This window comes from Aspergillus novofumigatus, assembly GCF_002847465.1.
Source record: "Aspergillus novofumigatus IBT 16806 chromosome Unknown P174scaffold_4, whole genome shotgun sequence".
Taxonomy (NCBI): domain Eukaryota; kingdom Fungi; phylum Ascomycota; class Eurotiomycetes; order Eurotiales; family Aspergillaceae; genus Aspergillus; species Aspergillus novofumigatus.
Genome location: NW_020194277.1, coordinates 224,218 through 240,092, shown reverse-complemented (window position 1 = coordinate 240,092; position 15,875 = coordinate 224,218). Strand labels below are relative to the sequence as shown.

The 15,875-nt window shown below is 50.0% G+C and overlaps 6 protein-coding genes across 6 annotated transcripts; 3 read left to right on the top strand and 3 right to left on the bottom strand.

Annotated features, from left to right (window-relative positions):
- Positions 1-769: 769 nt before the first annotated feature.
- Positions 770-1,607, bottom strand: P174DRAFT_459731 (uncharacterized protein; the record flags this gene model as incomplete). Its single annotated transcript, XM_024829797.1, has 3 exons — positions 770-790; positions 948-1,174; positions 1,253-1,607. 3 exons carry the CDS (start codon positions 1,605-1,607, stop codon positions 770-772), a joined length of 603 nt encoding a protein of 200 aa, XP_024682157.1.
- Positions 1,608-3,427: 1,820 nt separating this feature from the next.
- On the top strand, positions 3,428-5,469 carry P174DRAFT_459730 (Zn(II)2Cys6 transcription factor; the record flags this gene model as incomplete). Its single annotated transcript, XM_024829796.1, has 3 exons — positions 3,428-3,887; positions 4,000-4,391; positions 4,696-5,469. 3 exons carry the CDS (start codon positions 3,428-3,430, stop codon positions 5,467-5,469), a joined length of 1,626 nt encoding a protein of 541 aa, XP_024682156.1.
- Positions 5,470-6,589: 1,120 nt separating this feature from the next.
- P174DRAFT_483796 (MFS transporter) lies at positions 6,590-8,468 on the top strand. The gene is made up of 5 exons (XM_024830754.1): positions 6,590-6,765; positions 6,811-6,890; positions 6,939-7,214; positions 7,264-8,057; positions 8,104-8,468. Exons 1-5 carry the CDS (start codon positions 6,598-6,600, stop codon positions 8,271-8,273), a joined length of 1,488 nt encoding a protein of 495 aa, XP_024682155.1. The 5' UTR covers positions 6,590-6,597; the 3' UTR covers positions 8,274-8,468.
- On the bottom strand, positions 8,111-9,814 carry P174DRAFT_440843 (putative MFS transporter). Its single transcript, XM_024827153.1, has 3 exons — positions 9,655-9,814; positions 9,398-9,605; positions 8,111-9,349 (listed from the first exon to the last, which is right to left on the bottom strand). Exons 1-3 carry the CDS (start codon positions 9,796-9,798, stop codon positions 8,307-8,309), a joined length of 1,395 nt encoding a protein of 464 aa, XP_024682154.1. The 5' UTR covers positions 9,799-9,814; the 3' UTR covers positions 8,111-8,306.
- Positions 9,815-10,237: 423 nt separating this feature from the next.
- P174DRAFT_503445 (putative glucokinase regulator family protein) lies at positions 10,238-12,497 on the top strand. Its single transcript, XM_024831165.1, has 4 exons — positions 10,238-10,481; positions 10,545-10,998; positions 11,045-11,427; positions 11,477-12,497. The coding sequence occupies exons 1-4, from the start codon at positions 10,249-10,251 to the stop codon at positions 12,363-12,365; spliced, it is 1,959 nt and encodes a 652-aa protein (XP_024682153.1). The 5' UTR covers positions 10,238-10,248; the 3' UTR covers positions 12,366-12,497.
- A 167-nt stretch (positions 12,498-12,664) lies between these two features.
- On the bottom strand, positions 12,665-15,207 carry P174DRAFT_459726 (sodium:solute symporter family protein; the record flags this gene model as incomplete). Its single annotated transcript, XM_024829795.1, has 12 exons — positions 12,665-12,874; positions 12,923-13,404; positions 13,451-13,769; positions 13,817-13,987; positions 14,031-14,081; positions 14,132-14,318; positions 14,371-14,454; positions 14,499-14,598; positions 14,647-14,833; positions 14,890-14,947; positions 14,994-15,165; positions 15,201-15,207. 12 exons carry the CDS (start codon positions 15,205-15,207, stop codon positions 12,665-12,667), a joined length of 2,028 nt encoding a protein of 675 aa, XP_024682152.1.
- Positions 15,208-15,875: the final 668 nt, after the last annotated feature.

The following is a 15,875-nucleotide window of genomic DNA, read 5'->3' as shown; positions in this document are numbered from 1 at the left end:
GGCTGTTAGAATTTACGGAGATAATACGTATCAGACCCTTATTAGCGAGGGTCCAACAACTTTAGTGACAACATTACAGGGGCTGGTAAGTATAGTACATTCCCAAATACCAATTGATTGTAGCTTTTGCGGCTCGCCTACCACCGTTAATCCCGTTAATTCCATTAATCCCGTTTAAGTTCGCTCATCCCTCGGGACCTCCCGAGCGGGAGTCTTTGTGGATACACTAGGGAAAGATCATAGTGCGGGTACTTCTTGTGGGGTTTTCTAACTACGTAACTAAGAAATCCAGCTTCACTAAAAGTGAGACCTTTGATACATAAAAGTACTTAGGAGCCTATACAGTCGGTGAATCGCCGCGCCACATAAGCTACCAAGGTGACTCTGACCAGAACACGTTCTGCTGCGTCTCAACAAAATCGCTGGCCTCCGGAAAGAGACCTAGCCCCCTATGCTAGTATCATAGAGAATAAGCTCTACTGTAGCATGGTATATGGCAGACTCCGGGAGATTCGTTTTACCCAGGAAGACTGTGGTGACCAGTAAGCCCTACAAAAGAGAACAACGCTTGTGAGTAAATCTGTCCAGTAGTGGAGTATTACTCGAGTAAGGGCTGATGGGAATTTGCGTCACGTAGCTTTGCCTTGTGTTTATTTTAGGATGTCCTCGTGCTACATGCCTAACAAACCGAAGAGCGAGACAGATATAGAAAGAGAGCCATTGAATGGAGAAAGTGTCTCCTTGAAATAATATAATCATTGGTACTCATTTATTCATAATTGTCATCATACTAGATTGATATTAGGAGATCAAGAACAAAAGATAATGGAATTGGGTCAGAAGCTAAGCTCTAACAGGCAGTTCAGAGGAGCCAATCGCGGAAAGATATTGTAATTCTCCTATCAAACCTCAAAATCGGAACAGAGAGCAGCAATTCGGAGAAGTACTGTCCTCTGCTCATCCTTGTCACTGCTTTCTTCCTCTGTGTGCTTCCATGCTTTTAATACATTGAAGACGCCAGTATCATCCGTAAATTTCTCAGGTCGTCCAAAATAGTTCGGAAAGAAACTATCTGATTCAGTGAACAAAAGGGAGGCGTGGAATAATTGAGCTGCATTATGATGAATTCTGAAATCGTACCAGGTGTTGCCCTTTGGCGGCAGAGGGCGAGATCCTTTAAGCTTCATAGGAGGTTCATCCGGGGCGTCCTCGCCAAATTAGAAGCTCATAAGCAGAGTCCCATCCTGAGCACTTCGCTCATCTGCAATAGCGATAATACTCTGTTCGATAAAGTTGAATTTGACAGGCTGAAGCCACTTGTCTAATGTCCAGTCCTGGCATTCCTCTTTTGAGGCGTTGATAAAATCCGACTCGAAAGATTCACCGTCTTGTAATCTCGTTCTGAGTCCCTCTCCCGTGCTGGGACAGTCTTTCGATTCAACAAGATAGTACAGTAAGGGAGGGTCTTCCGGCTCTGTGCTGGATTCGTGCAAGGCCGTAGGCACGAACTGGTAATCACGGTCAGCCTCGAGGCGACTTTCATTAAATACGGATTGACTTACAGTCTTGGCCTCTTCTGCAATACAGAAAAATAAGGTACGAGTCATGGTAAGAGAAAGAGACCTTTGCTGTGACCACAGTGATACTTTCAGGCCTGACAGGAAAAGGTTGGAGATGGGCAAGACTTTGTAATGTTTTTGTACTACTCCCAACTGCAAAGATGCAATGACGTACGTCATCCCTTATCTGAGGATAACACATCCATCCCCATGCCAGGACAAGAAGTGTTGACCCCGGGCAGCCTTGCAGGAAAGGCAAATGTCTAGTGGCCAGTGTCTATAGTCTCACACCCTTTCCCTCCGGTTACAAAAAAGGGGTAAAAAAACAAAAGCGACTAAGAGGATGATAATATTTTGGTTAATATAGGTAGGCTAACCCAGTTTTAGTTACCTGAACTCCTCTGAAGGGTGACGTGACCTGGTCTTCGACCCGCTGTCATGACCCAGTCAGGTTGAGATAAAATGCCAAAGACAAGATACTGTTACCAACTTACCGTCTTGGCTGTGTCACTTTGGCATAAGTCTACAATTGTCCTCGGTATGACGTCCTTAGACAAATGCTGTCATGAGACGGACAGCTGTACTATTAAGGATACTCACTAAATCTCGCTCTTACTCCAGAAGCGACGCAGTTCTTGACCACAGTCACTACTGAAACAACTGATCAGGGAAATCAACTTCGCATTATACTTCCAAGAGGACACCTTCCATTTTTGCTCCTTCCGCGCGAAATATGTGTTGTACTGCGATCTTACACTTCAACACCAAAAGCGACTGCAGTGAACTGTGACCGGATAAATCAAATACAATGGACGATCCTATATATACTCCTGTCCCCCAAAAACCGTCGCACCTAACACTCTAGCCACTCGCTCTTCACTGGACGGAAGAGATTGTCGGTGGAGAGCATTTACGTTAAGGATCAAACCTTCGTTCTCAAATGCACCACGGACAACCCTCGTTGACGGAGTGCTCCTCAGTAGAAGCTTGATCGGAGCAGCGACACTTGGGTTGTTGACTAGCTGCACAAGTTTGGCGAGAATAACGAGATCTCGGATGGAAAATTCCAAAAGATGTATGATCCTCGTAGTTGTTAAGCCGCTAGATTAGACTAGGGACCCCTTTGCCTACTATTCTTTATATAAATATATTGTTTTCAATGCGTATTATATAGTTAAAATTCTACCTGTTAACTAGTGACAATATATCATAAGCTTCTCTGATCGTAGTCCATATATATATTATAATTTATAAATGTACTTTAGCCTAGCGAAGTTTATACTTAGGAAGAGACCGAAGGGTATAGAAAACTATCTTATAACTAGGGTAGTTATATTTTTAGCTATCTAGAAAGCTCTACCATGGCTTATAGATTATAAAGTACCTCTATAGTGTAAGGAGGTATCAATAGTAGGGAATGTATTTTAGCTGGTTGATACAAATAGTCTGCTGTACAGGGCCCTTGAAGAATCCTACTGAATATTCTTGAATTGGAAGTGAGGTGTAATTATGTCATAAAAATCTTGGGCATGGAAAAGTATAACTGGCTCAAGAAGGAATAGTAAGATTCTTCACAGGGTAAATAACAAAATAAGCTCCTTCTAGTGTGCTATTATGGGAGCCTAGTACATAGCCTCAGTCGCTAGACAATCAATCTAGTAAAACCCCCTATTTATGGGTCGTTGGGCTGAGCCAAGACACTTGCACGTGATTTATACGAGCGCAGCCACAATCAGATCATTCTCAAATGACGGATTCAGCTGAAGTTATGAACTCATGATAATCTGGACATGTCTTCAACGAATCTCCTCGAGTACAAACTTGACCTGGCACACTCTGCTCAGTTTGCCACTCTGCGTGCCTAAAACATGTTCAGCGACCGGTCTGTTCGCTCCATTAAATCAAAGGAAAAATGTTACACATGCCGACGGCAACGGATTGTGTGTGATGCTGGGAAGCCATCCTGTATGCGATGCACATCCCGAGGAGTCGAATGTCTGGGATACTCGGCTACACCTATTCGCTGGGTAGCGCCTATATCAACTCTTTCTTCGGAAACACCAAGACCCTCGGACATTCGCCCTGTCAAAAGCCAGGAAAGGAGAAAACGAGGACGACCGAAGCTATTCCTCATGCAGGCAGCGCCTCAGTCCTCCAGATTTGGATCAGATCCACATCGATCTGATGAAGATCTCGAATCGGAGAAAGGTACGCATACTGGAAGTACCAGCAGGACTGCAGCCGTACTAGCGAGCACTAACCTAATTGCTGCGGTCTGTCAGCAGGCGTGCTGGTCTTTCGCTCGAGATCAAATCCAAAAATCCCTTGGTCTCTTTTTCCATGTGACTACGAGAGGCATAAAATGCTCCTAGAATTCTCCCATTACTGTACGAGAAAGCCGCAGTACAGCCTCCTTGATCTGAGAGCTGACTTTGTGCAGTCAACGACCACGTCTGTCCGGACTTGGTCATTGTAGATTCTCCTATGAATCCACACCGGATGAATCTCGACATACTCCCCTATGTCCCCGATTTCTTTCTCAGTCTTTTGATTTCTGTCTCTGCAATTCATCAAGTGATCCAGTCGCAGCCCAATTGGCATCTAATCACGCTCAATCGATCTCAGGCCTTACGCGATAAGCACCGTGGCGAACTGGAGCCTCTCCAATTGCTTCGCCATCCCTTAAGCTCTCTAATCTACAAGCACCGATCACGGTCGTTACGAGGATTGAACCAGTATTTGTCCGAAGCAGGAGCAGAGGGGCCAGATCTGGTCTTCCATACTGTTACTGTCATGCTCCTGTCCGAGGTGTGCAACGTCTCTGTTTTCAAAGTCTGCATCTGACATCAAGTATGGCATTAGATTCAAAGATCGGCATTCTGCAACTGGAAGATCCATTTTGAAGGTCTGAAGAAAATCATTGCGTGTCAGGGTGGATTTGAAGTGCTTGTATCCACCAGACTTGGAAATCTTCGATATGCTTTGGGTCACTTCATGCTGTAAGTCCTCTCCTCTTTGACTGACAGTCTGCTGATGAAGATTCAGAATCGATGTAATGAGCTCGGTCTTCATGGCTGCGTCATGCTTGCCACTTGACACTCCGTCGCAACTAAGATATATCGACTGGCTGCCAGAGCTACACTCCGACGGGCTGGAAAAAGGGTTTCCGTGCCCCGATGAGCTCTTGGCATGTATCATCCATACGAACAACCTCAGGTTTATCCAACATCACCATCCCTTTGATGACATGGCGCACGTGGACAATGCTATTCTAGACCTGGTTCGCACCATCATCACATTCTCTGCCACGGCTTGGGCCGAACGGGCCTTCGAATCCTACAACGAGAGACTGGAAGAACGCGTTGACAGACAGCGGCCGCGAAAGCGATTGGACCTTGTTCCGCAGCCAATTGAAGGCGAAGGCTGGGCGGATCTTGCGTCTGCATTCCAGGCGGCGACCTTGCTCTACTGCCTCAGAGCATTAGTCCTCAATCATGGAAAAGAGAACATCCTTCACGAGTTGTTGGGCAACCTTTATGAAGGCCTCATCCCGGACGTCCAGTGCCTTGCCAGCGTGACCCTGAGCAACCTTCTCTGCATGCTTCATCCTCTGATGGACCGACCGCTCCAAAAAGGCAGGTCAATGGGCCGCTTCATGTTCTGGCCTGTTTTGATGGCGGGACTAGAAAGCGCCTGCAGTTTCGAGGCGTTATCTGAGAGGCCATTCATTGTAAGCTCTTTGCAGGAGCTTTGTCGATGTCTCGGCGATATGAGCGCCCTTGATGCAGCAGTGTTTCTCCAGTGGGCATGGAACCTAGATGAGGAAAGTTATACAGGGAATATGCAAAGAGTGCGCACTTGGGACGACGTTTTTGAGGGAGTGGGTGTCCATGGTGTTTTCTTTTTCTGAGTGAGAACCAGAACTCTAGAAGGCATTGAGTACATAGAAGCACAGAAGAGGGCATATATTGAGGTGCATCCATGGATTAGTATGCGAAGACTATTATTAGCCTGGTGTGTGGGGGTGGACGTCGTCCGTATATATTTACACATTCGTCTATTTCAACTTGCCAAGAGAAACCCCAACTGACGAATGCGGGCATGAGCAACAGTAGTGACTTAGATCTACCTTATAACTATCGGCTTTTTGAGAACGTCAATGTCTAGATCAGGGCTAGCTATTGCCAGTGCTGAGGCCAAGCTCTCTCTGGAACTAGACCTCTGCTGTTCTTATCTCCCGTCTTTATCTCTGCTTATCTCTGTTTCCATCACTAAGCCGAATGCTCTACTCCGCGGAAATCATCTAGCCTGTCCGCAATGAAGCCCTGGGACTCTTATCAAGTAGGATGCCTTGCAAGTCAAGCCTTTTGGATCCATTGACCAGTCAGAAGGTGTACAGATATCGGCTCGGTCTTGGCGGTGGCTTCGGAGATCAAGGATATGCCAGATCAGAGAGAGATACGGAGTAGATAAGGCCGGAAATGACATGTTCCTGCTCGAGCTGGCCCTTACTCTCGGGAGGATGAAGATAATGCTGTGAGTCCAAGAACTCGTGGCGTTTGTCTTCCCGAAGCTCTAGCCATGGGAATCGCTGCCTGGTTGTACTGCCGCCATAGACGACTGTATTTGCCAGGATATTGCCAGCATGCAGTCATTCACTGGGGATTGTGATGTAATATCTCTCTTCTCTTCTGAGTTTAATTGCTTCTGGCATGGTTTGAAATCTTTTCCATCTCTCTTGGCTGACTGTCCATCCTTTCCGAGTTGCTTGGCATCCGTTGTGACTCGATTCTTTGATACTGCATCTCCTAGGAGCTGAGGCTTTCCTCGCGTTTCTTTTTGCTAAGAGTTTACCATCTCCGTGGCAGATAGAAAGCGCTTGCTCCTTTAAAATGGCTGAGGCATTGGGTGTTTCGGTCAAGTATATTATGTAGTTTCTGACCACCTCGGGTTGTAATCCGTTCTTGAATTCAAGCCGAACACAAAGATATCGAAACAGTCTCAATTAAAACACACTCGGTAAGGGCTGTGATACAAGATGGAAATGTTGAAACTGGCATTTGCCAGCCCCGAGATCAACCCGGTCAATCACAAAGCAAGGTCGATTCCCTTGCTGAATCCCGTTGATCGCTATGGTCGCGTCTTCTTCTTTTCCTGGCTAGGCTTCATGGTGGCATTCCTCTCCTGGTATGCATTTCCTCCATTGGTAAGTAGTCCCCATCTCCATAATTGGCCATTCTAACAGTCACAGTTGAGCGTCACGATCAAGAAGGACCTGCATATGACACAAGACCAGGTCGCCAACTCCAATATCGTTGCTCTGCTGGGAACGTAAGTGACCTTGCACTGTCAGTCAGGTCCCTCCGCTCACTAAAATAGCCTTCTCATGCGATTCATTGCCGGCCCCCTATGCGATCGATTCGGTCCGCGATACGTCTTCGTCGGATGTCTCCTCTGCGGTGCCATCCCCACCGCCATGGCCGGACTAGTCACTTCTCCCCAAGGACTCATTGCCCTGCGTTTCTTCATCGGGGTCCTCGGCGCGACCTTTGTGCCCTGTCAGGTCTGGTGCACAGGCTTCTTCGATAAAAACGTCGTGGGAACTGCAAACGCTCTGGCTGGAGGATTCGGCAATGCCGGCGGTGGTATAACCTAGTATGTTCTCTACCCAAAATCCTCGTGTGTGCAAAGCTCACATCATCAGTTTTGTTATGCCTGCCATCTATGACTCCCTCGTTCACTCGCAAGGACTGACTCCCCACCGGGCCTGGCGGGTCGCATACGTGGTCCCCTTCATCATTATCGTCGCACTCGCCCTGTCGATGCTTTTCTTATGCGAGGATACCCCGACGGGTAAATGGTCTGAGCGACAGGACAACAATACCATGATACAGAGCAATATCGTCGACCTCCACCGGTCCAGCGGATCTGGTGCCGCGTCCAGCACCAACGTCTCCACCGTCCCGGAGAAGAAAGGTGCCTCCACGCCGCAGATCGTCGACACCGAAGCGCAGCCGGTTATTGATATCAGCCTTGCAAACAACGAAATGATTCAAAAGCCCACAATTAGAGAAGCACTCAAGGTGATTTTCTCTCTGCCGACGCTAGCGCTCGCTCTGCCGTATGCTTGCTCCTTCGGCGCTGAGCTGGCCATCAACTCCATTCTCGGCGCGTATTACCTGAAGAACTTTCCGAGCCTAGGTCAGACCAAGTCTGGCCGGTGGGCCGCCATGTTCGGGCTGGTCAATGTCGTCTTTCGCCCGGCGGGTGGATTCATAGCGGATCTCATCTATCGGTCTACCCATTCGGTGTGGGGTAAGAAAGTGTGGCTGGTCTGTCTGGGGGTTTGTATGGGAGGAGCGGCACTGGCTGTCGGACTATTGAACCCAAAGAGTGAGGGACTGATGTTTGGACTGGTGGTGTTGATGGCCTTCTTCATTGCGGCCAGTAATGGGGCCAACTTTGCCATTGTGCCGCATGTGCATCCAACTGCCAATGGTAAGTTCAGCACACTATTCTATCAATCCCCCGCTAATGGATTTAGGAATCGTCTCGGGCATTGTAGGGGGAATGGGAAACTTTGGTGGAATCGTCTTTGCTATCATCTTCCGCTACAACGGCACACACTACGATCGAGCTTTGTGGATTATCGGGGCGATAGTTGCAGGGGTCAATCTTTGTGTTTCTTGGATTAGACCTGTACCAAGGACATAGATTATCTCCACAAATACGATACTATTCATGCCATCATTCATCGTTATCCTTCGTCTGTCTCACTTCCTCTTGAACCTCGCTGGTCAACGTCACAGCCAACACAGACGGGATGGCAACCACCAGTGCCCCCATACACAGTCCCCAGTCCATGGCAAACTGCGTCATGGCCGGCTTGGCCAGCGCATTCAACCGCCAGGCCATCGCACCCCCGGTCGCCTGGAATGTCTTGTACGCGCCGACAAGGATGGCCGCTACGGCTGGTGCATTGGACCGAGCCCCCATAAGCCAGTAGCAGAATCCCTGCCAAAAGGCATCGTACGCCCCGTAGAAAATATACAAGAAGATCGGACCTGTTGACAGTGCGCCGTCCGTGTAGTCGATGTCCTGTTTATGTCCCTCTGCCCGGCGCCGGTCGTACCATTTCTGGAACGCATACCCCCCGCCCCAGATGGCCATGCCGGTCACGAAGAGGAACAGCCAGCCCACCCGTGCGCGGTTCTGCCGGTTCACCCGCGGCATATCGAGGATCAGACCGATGATGAGCCCGCCCAGCATCTGAGCTATCCAGTACAGGGACCCGTTGAGAGACCGCGTGCGGATGTTGAAGGTCATCCCGTTGACGATGTTCTGCTGGTACGAGTAGAAGACATTGGCGCAGAAGAACATGGGGATCATGCAGAGAACCCGCCAGTCGGTCAGCGTCTGGACGGTCAATCTCGCCGTCCGACGCCAGTTCTTCTCCGTCTCTGGCGTGGGCTGCAGTCCTTGCACGCGGATGGAAGCGGGCGGGCAGATCAGGGCGCCGAGCAGCCAGCCGATGGCCATGATGATCAGCAGGGCGATGTAGGTCCCGTCTGTTACGGTCCCGCTGTGCGAGTGGTAGTTGAGTCCAAAGCTGGCGAGCGACCCCACGCCGCCGCCTAGGTTGAAGATGATCCAGAAGGCGGCGATGGCCCGGCCTTTTTGGGATTCAGGCACGTACGTCGTCATGATGGCTCCTTGCGCCACCCAGAGGAAGGACGCTCCGATACCGAGAAGAGCACCGGCGGCGATGACGAACGCGCCGTTGGAGGTATCTACAGATGTCGGTATTGGTCAACACTGAAGGGAAATGATCTTCATACGGTTGAAACATAGTAGACTTCCCGAGTACAGGGAGTAGGTCCATCCGCCGATCAGCAAGCACATTCGAGGTCCGACACGGTCGAAGATGGGTCCAACGATAAACAAAGCCGTAGCAGCTGTCGCAGCGAGCAGGGCTACTGTCGCGTTGGCGGCAACCGTAGGGTCGACTTGTCCGGAGCCTCCCAAGCCGGAGAGCGCGTTGTACATCTGCAGAATTAGTGACCGACTGACTTGAGCATTTGGAGGAAGTCCATACCCCCGGGCAACAGAAACAGATGAAGCTGATGAGGAGGATCTGGAACCACGAATGTGTGTAGATCCGATATGGAAGCGATCGCTGTCGGGAGTCAGCGCCAGACTCCACGGCGGCATCATCGTGATGAATTTCGTTGTGGCCCATATTGGCTATACTATGGAGCAGATCATTTGATCGTGGAACAGGAAAGGGGAAGGACAGTCGGTTTTATCTGCTATCATGAGGCCTGTGTGACCTTTGTCCCTTGCTGTCAAAATGCGGAGAAACCAGGCCAATGGTCAGCCCATGGCTGGCCTATCCCTTTGGCTGAAGCTTAGTCCGTTCGTATAGAAGACATCTAACTAGTAACAGTTAATCTGTTGTAGATCCTTCCGTTATAACCGCTCACTACTGGTCAGATTGGATTATTTGAATTCTCCACAGGCATGTTCTGTACGACCCGTATTGGCACTCTTAACCGAGACAATGTAACCCTGACAAGTAACCCCACGCGAGCACGCGGCTAACCGAGGATATACAATATACAGTTCCCTGGAACTACTACAGGGCCTTTCATCTCGCTTGTCAGACACGTTTTTGGAGACGCATGGCAACATGGATCTAGGCAGCCTGTCACAGCTTCAGACCGAAGCCGTCAATCCCCAGACGGCACAGATTGATCAGATCTCGACCCTGGAGATGTGCCGATTGATCAATAAAGAGGATCACCGCGTCGCGCCCAGTGTTACACCATGCATCCCCGAAATTGCCGCTGCCATTGAGGCGCTAACCCCGCGCGTGCGAAGTGGTGGACGAGTCATCTACGTTGGTGCAGGGACCAGTGGAAGGTAAGTACCACCCAAAAAAAAAAAAGGCCCTCGGAAAGGATGTGTAACTAACCCAAATAACAGACTCGGGATCCTCGATGCATCCGAAATCCCTCCGACGTTTGCTGCTCCGCCATCACAATTTGTCGGGCTGATCGCCGGCGGCGATGCTGCCATTCGACGAGCACAAGAAGGAGCCGAAGACAGCCTCGCTGCTGGTGAGGCCGACATGGAAGCGTTGCAGCTCAATCCGGAGCTTGACAGCGTCATCGGCATAGCTGCATCCGGCCGTACGCCGTACGTCCTCGGATGTTTGGCATTCGCGAAAAAGATCGGCTGCCTCACCATCGCTGTAGTCTGCGCTTCGCCCTCCGCAACGGGGACATCAGGAACAGTCGACTTCCTGATTGCTCCGCTGCCAGGGCCGGAGGTTGTCACGGGCAGCACCCGGTTGAAGGCGGGAACTGCGACGAAGATGGTGCTGAATATGCTCAGCACGGGCACCATGATCCGGACGGGCAAGACTTATGGAAACCTGGTACGTGTTGCAGCCAAGTTGGAAGGATATGGGCTGACCGAATCAGATGGTAGATCTTGTCGCCTCCAATCTGAAGCTGGAGCAGCGATCGCGCAATATCCTGCGAAGGCTGAGTGCTCGTTGTGACGGTATGACAGATGTGGAACTGGACGCGTTGCTGACAAGATGCAAAGGGAGGGTAAAATTAGCTCTTCTCGTGGCCGAAACGGGAGAACCGGTTGAACAGTGCGAGGAGAGGTTGGAATCTGCTGGTGGCGTGCTCGCTAAGGCTTTAGACATATCTTTGGCCGGGGTCAAGGATGTACAGACCCCTGCCACAGACAGACAGTATGTACTTTGCATTGACGGCGGAGGGACCAAGTGCGCGGCCGTCATTGCTGACCTGAAAGGCACCGTTGTCGGACGAGGGACGACAGGTCCATGTAATCTGTACGCCTTTTATCTATTTTCTTTGTGAAATCACAGCTGACATCGACAGGACTGATGGCAACGGCCTGGAAGAGGTAGTCCAGACACTTATGACTGCTGCGAAGGACGCTTTGCCGGCTTTTCCTTCTTCAGACTGCAATCTCCAGTCACTTTTCGAGTCAGTCTGGATTGGTTTGGCGGGGATTGACCGGAAGAATTTCCGAGAGTCCCTCCTGCCAAGGATCTGCGCATGCTTTGGATTGACCGAGAAGGAGATTCGGCTGACAAACGACGTAGACCTGCTGGTGGCCGCGGCGAGCTCACACCGAGACTGCTCATCTGCAGTCGTCGTCATTGCTGGCACTGGGAGCGTTGCCATGCGATACAACCGAAGTGACGAGGGCAATGAGTACTCCCGAGTCGCTCGATCCGGCGGCTGGGGCCACACCTTGGGTGATGAAGGAGGCGGATATGCCATCGGATTGGAGGCCATCAAATACACCTTGGCCGTTCTGGAAGATACGAGACTCGGGATACCCATCGAGCCATTGGGACCTTTGGAGCAGGCAGTTCTTAAACGACTGGGATGTGCCACATTCGGCCCAAAACAGATTGATCTTGTCAGTGAGATCTTGGTTCAGCAGCACAAACAGACGATTAAATCCCGTATTGCAGGCGTTGCAGAGGCGGTGCTCGGCCTGAACGGACAGAACGACACTGCCTCGGCCATTGTCGGTCGACAAATTGACCATCTGGCAAGTCGGACTGTGGGACGTCTTTTAGATCCAGCTTGTTCTGGATACGTCCCTACGGAAAATACCGGTCTGATACTTTCTGGCAGTATTCTCAACAATCAGTCTTACCAGGATCAATTTCTCAACGTGCTTGAGAGGCGAGGGCCAAGTTCGCCTATGTGGAGAGGATATCCGATGCAGGCCTCCTGGGCGCAAAATATCTGACATCGTCTTGAGCGTGCCCTGTGCGAAGGCCTCAGTGGCAATCAGACATAGATTTCATTCCGGAGTCCCCGTTCTTCATGATGATTACGAATGTCACGGCGAGTCTCAAGTCTGTGAACTTTTCACATCCTGATTGAATCGCACAAACTAGGGATAGATTATCTAGTCAACTATTTAAGTTACCGGAGGTCATGATTAGCAAAGCTTTATTCATATGCACAGTAGAAAAATTCCGCTGCCCTAGTCGTCTGTGCATTTCCATTTAAATCAACCCCTCTCAAACACAAGTACGGACGCACTCAGGCTTTTACCTGCTCCTTCTCAAGGATTGATGAATATGAAGGCGTCGAGCTCTCTACTGGCGTGCTCGTCGATGCTTCCCCCCTAGTTAACCCTTGATAGACCTGCATCATCTGCTGGAAGCCTCCATCGAGGATAGGATACACAATCGCCACTAACATTGTGCCCCACAGCCAGATGATGGCAACCACTACCCAGACAACGAAGAACTAAGACGGTCAGACCTCTACTCCAGATGGGTTGGCCCGAGTACTCACCGTTTTGCCAAAGACATATTTGGCACCGTACATGGGAAGGGGCCACAGTACCCAATGTCCCAAGAAGGTAGCTATCGACCAGAACGCAGCGATGCGGCCCCATCTTTTCAGTTCTTTTGCGCTGGGTGCTGAAGACTTCCCCTGATGGCTGTGCACTGTGGTGAGGTCACCTTCCAGTTTCTCGAGAGCCAGTTTCTCTTTCTTGAATTCCGCCCAATCGTAATTCTGTGGTTGCAAAAGGGTGAGGACGACCGAGTAAACGATGGGTGAAAAAGCAGAGGCGACGGTGCCATAGACGCAGGGCAGGATCTGGCCAGTTGTGGACACTGTCACGGCACCATAAAAGTGCTTGGCCGTTCCCAGCCAGACCCCTAGACCAGTTGCCAGACCAAGCACAGGAGAAAGGATGGCCGCTACTTTGTTTTGCTGGCGCCACAGGATGGTGAAGGCCATGGGGAAGATGCCAGGACAGGTGACCACGCCTTCATTGATTAGCTATTGTCCTAGGGGGTTGTAAGGACAGCTTACCGAGCATATACAGAGTCCATCCCAGGTCTATCCCGACGTAGTGAAGCATGGTGCTGAACCCGGCGGAGAAGGCCGCGAAGAAGATGACTCCAAAATGACTTGCACGGATGATGTCGCGATCTGAGGCCTTTCGGTTGAAATACTCGCGATAAACATCAAAGCTAAGGATCGAACTGACGGCTATAACCTGTGCCGACAGTGTCGACGTCACTGCCATGAAGGTGATGAGAAGGATGGCCGCCGCGCCTCCTTTGCCTGCAATCGCCATGGCTGCATAAGGCAAGACGAGCCCATTGCTGACCTCTGTCGATGTCATCCGCTGATATTGACGTCAGCTGTATTCTAGGGATGCTAGGGGCTACGTACACGTGGGTAGGTTGGAAAGATGGGCTGATTCTCTAGACCAAGAGCGACTGAACTCATGATGGTTCCCAGAGCCCACGGTATAGCAAAATATGCAATGCCTCCAATTGTATATCCGGGCACGACTGCCGAAGGAGCCGCCGAAAATGCCTTGATGAAGAAACTCGTGTCCATCTGATGAGTTAGCAGGGAGCACCGCATTGGTCGGAACACTTACAATGACCAAGCCGAAGTTGGAACAAATGTGAAGGATGCCGAAGAGAATGCCCTAATACCATCAGAAACTGTCATTGATCCCTCTCTTGCGAGATCACCTACGCCTTTAGAGGTCATAGTCAGGTAAGTGGCAGCATGATTTCCAGAAACTGGATGACGCTCAGAGGCCGACTTGACCAGCTCGTACAGGTTGCCGATGGAGCCAACCTCGTCGACTGTGAACACTTTGATTGAAAAATAACATGCGATGATGACGATGACAGCAGTGTGGAAATAGTCCGTCAAGAATCTGCATCTTCAATGTCAGGTGCCATTCCTGTATGCTCGATCCAGCGGCTTACGTTGCTTTGATGCCACCAACGAAGGTGTAGACAGTCACACCCACAGGCAAGAGGAATGTCGCTGCTACAATATGCACACCGGTCCTACTCCCGTCAGACCATATCCGTTCCTCTGTTGGATGACTTACAAGGCTGCAATCACTGCCGCTGCACCTAAGAGCATATTGGCACAAGCGAAGATGTTGTTGACCAAGCAGAGTGTCATGAAGACAACGTGGGCAATTCGTCCTGCTTGCATCAGCTTTTTTGTTAACTATATTCAGTGGACAGTCTTACCATATCGGATCCGAACAACCTCTAGCGATGTATGGGCTTCAGGAATCTTCCTCTTGCAGGAGATTCCCAGCAGGGCGAAGAAGACGATCATCGGACTACAGCCAGCAGCGAACCAAAAAGGACCGGATACGCCATAATCATAGCCCACAAATGCAGAGCCCAACATGGCAGTTGACCAGAGCCAGGACTATCCAGCGGGTTACTATTCGTACGCAACGCGCCACTTGGAGACAAAAATCCTACCGATATGACCGCAGACGCTGTCAATCCAGTGCGAACGGTTCGATTGGCAGTCATAAACCTGCAATGAGTAAGTACTTGGTATCCCGCAGTGTCGGAGAGAATACATTTCTGTCTTCTTGTTATCTTCACCTGCTGTTCTCTTGAGAATCTTGGTGATGACCATCATCGCTGCGCCTGTTAGCTGTCGTTCCAGCCGTAGGGACATCAACATACCCAGTGCGATGATCAACCCCAAGACAACGACTATCATGTAGCCCACGACTTGTGGCAGAGGGGCTGGACCACTACCTCAACATCTGAAATTCGATCACTCGCCATGGTTTTATTCGCGAATATGGTTGATGTAAGAAGAACATTAGTCCTATGGTGAGTGAAAGAATGTGACTTGTTCATTATATATTTCTACCTCTGAATACTGCACAGGCAAGCCTGCCGTTCTACGCACAAAAATATGGCAATGATGGTTCGTTTATGATGAGATAATGAATAGAGACTATGAGGTGCTAGACCACAGTTTTGCATCCTTGACCAGCCCTTCTGGTTGGGTCCTGAATAGAGTCGAGGATCCTGCCCAAGGACCCGACGATCGGGTCAGCGGTTCACAAGGTCCACAAGTTGACAACTCTAGAATTGAACTGATTTGGCCAATAAGGGGGATCTAATATATAGGACGCATATAGTATGGCTTGTGGGAATTGCGCGATGAGGATTGCGGTTGACGAAAAGGGAATCCTCGCTCAATAACAAGACTGGCAGATCACTGAATGCAACAAGTTATTAACAACAAAATTCCACAAATGACCTGATAAAGTTTAATAAGGTATTTCTCTTGGGATCTTCGTCTGGGTTGGCCATGGATTGTCCCCCTCATTCCACCGCAGCACGCCATCACGGCCCACATTGATGCTATAGAGCATCCAAAAATCAACAAACCCATGGCTGCGCATATAGTGAGGGAGCATGGTCATAGATAAGTGAAAGGGTTT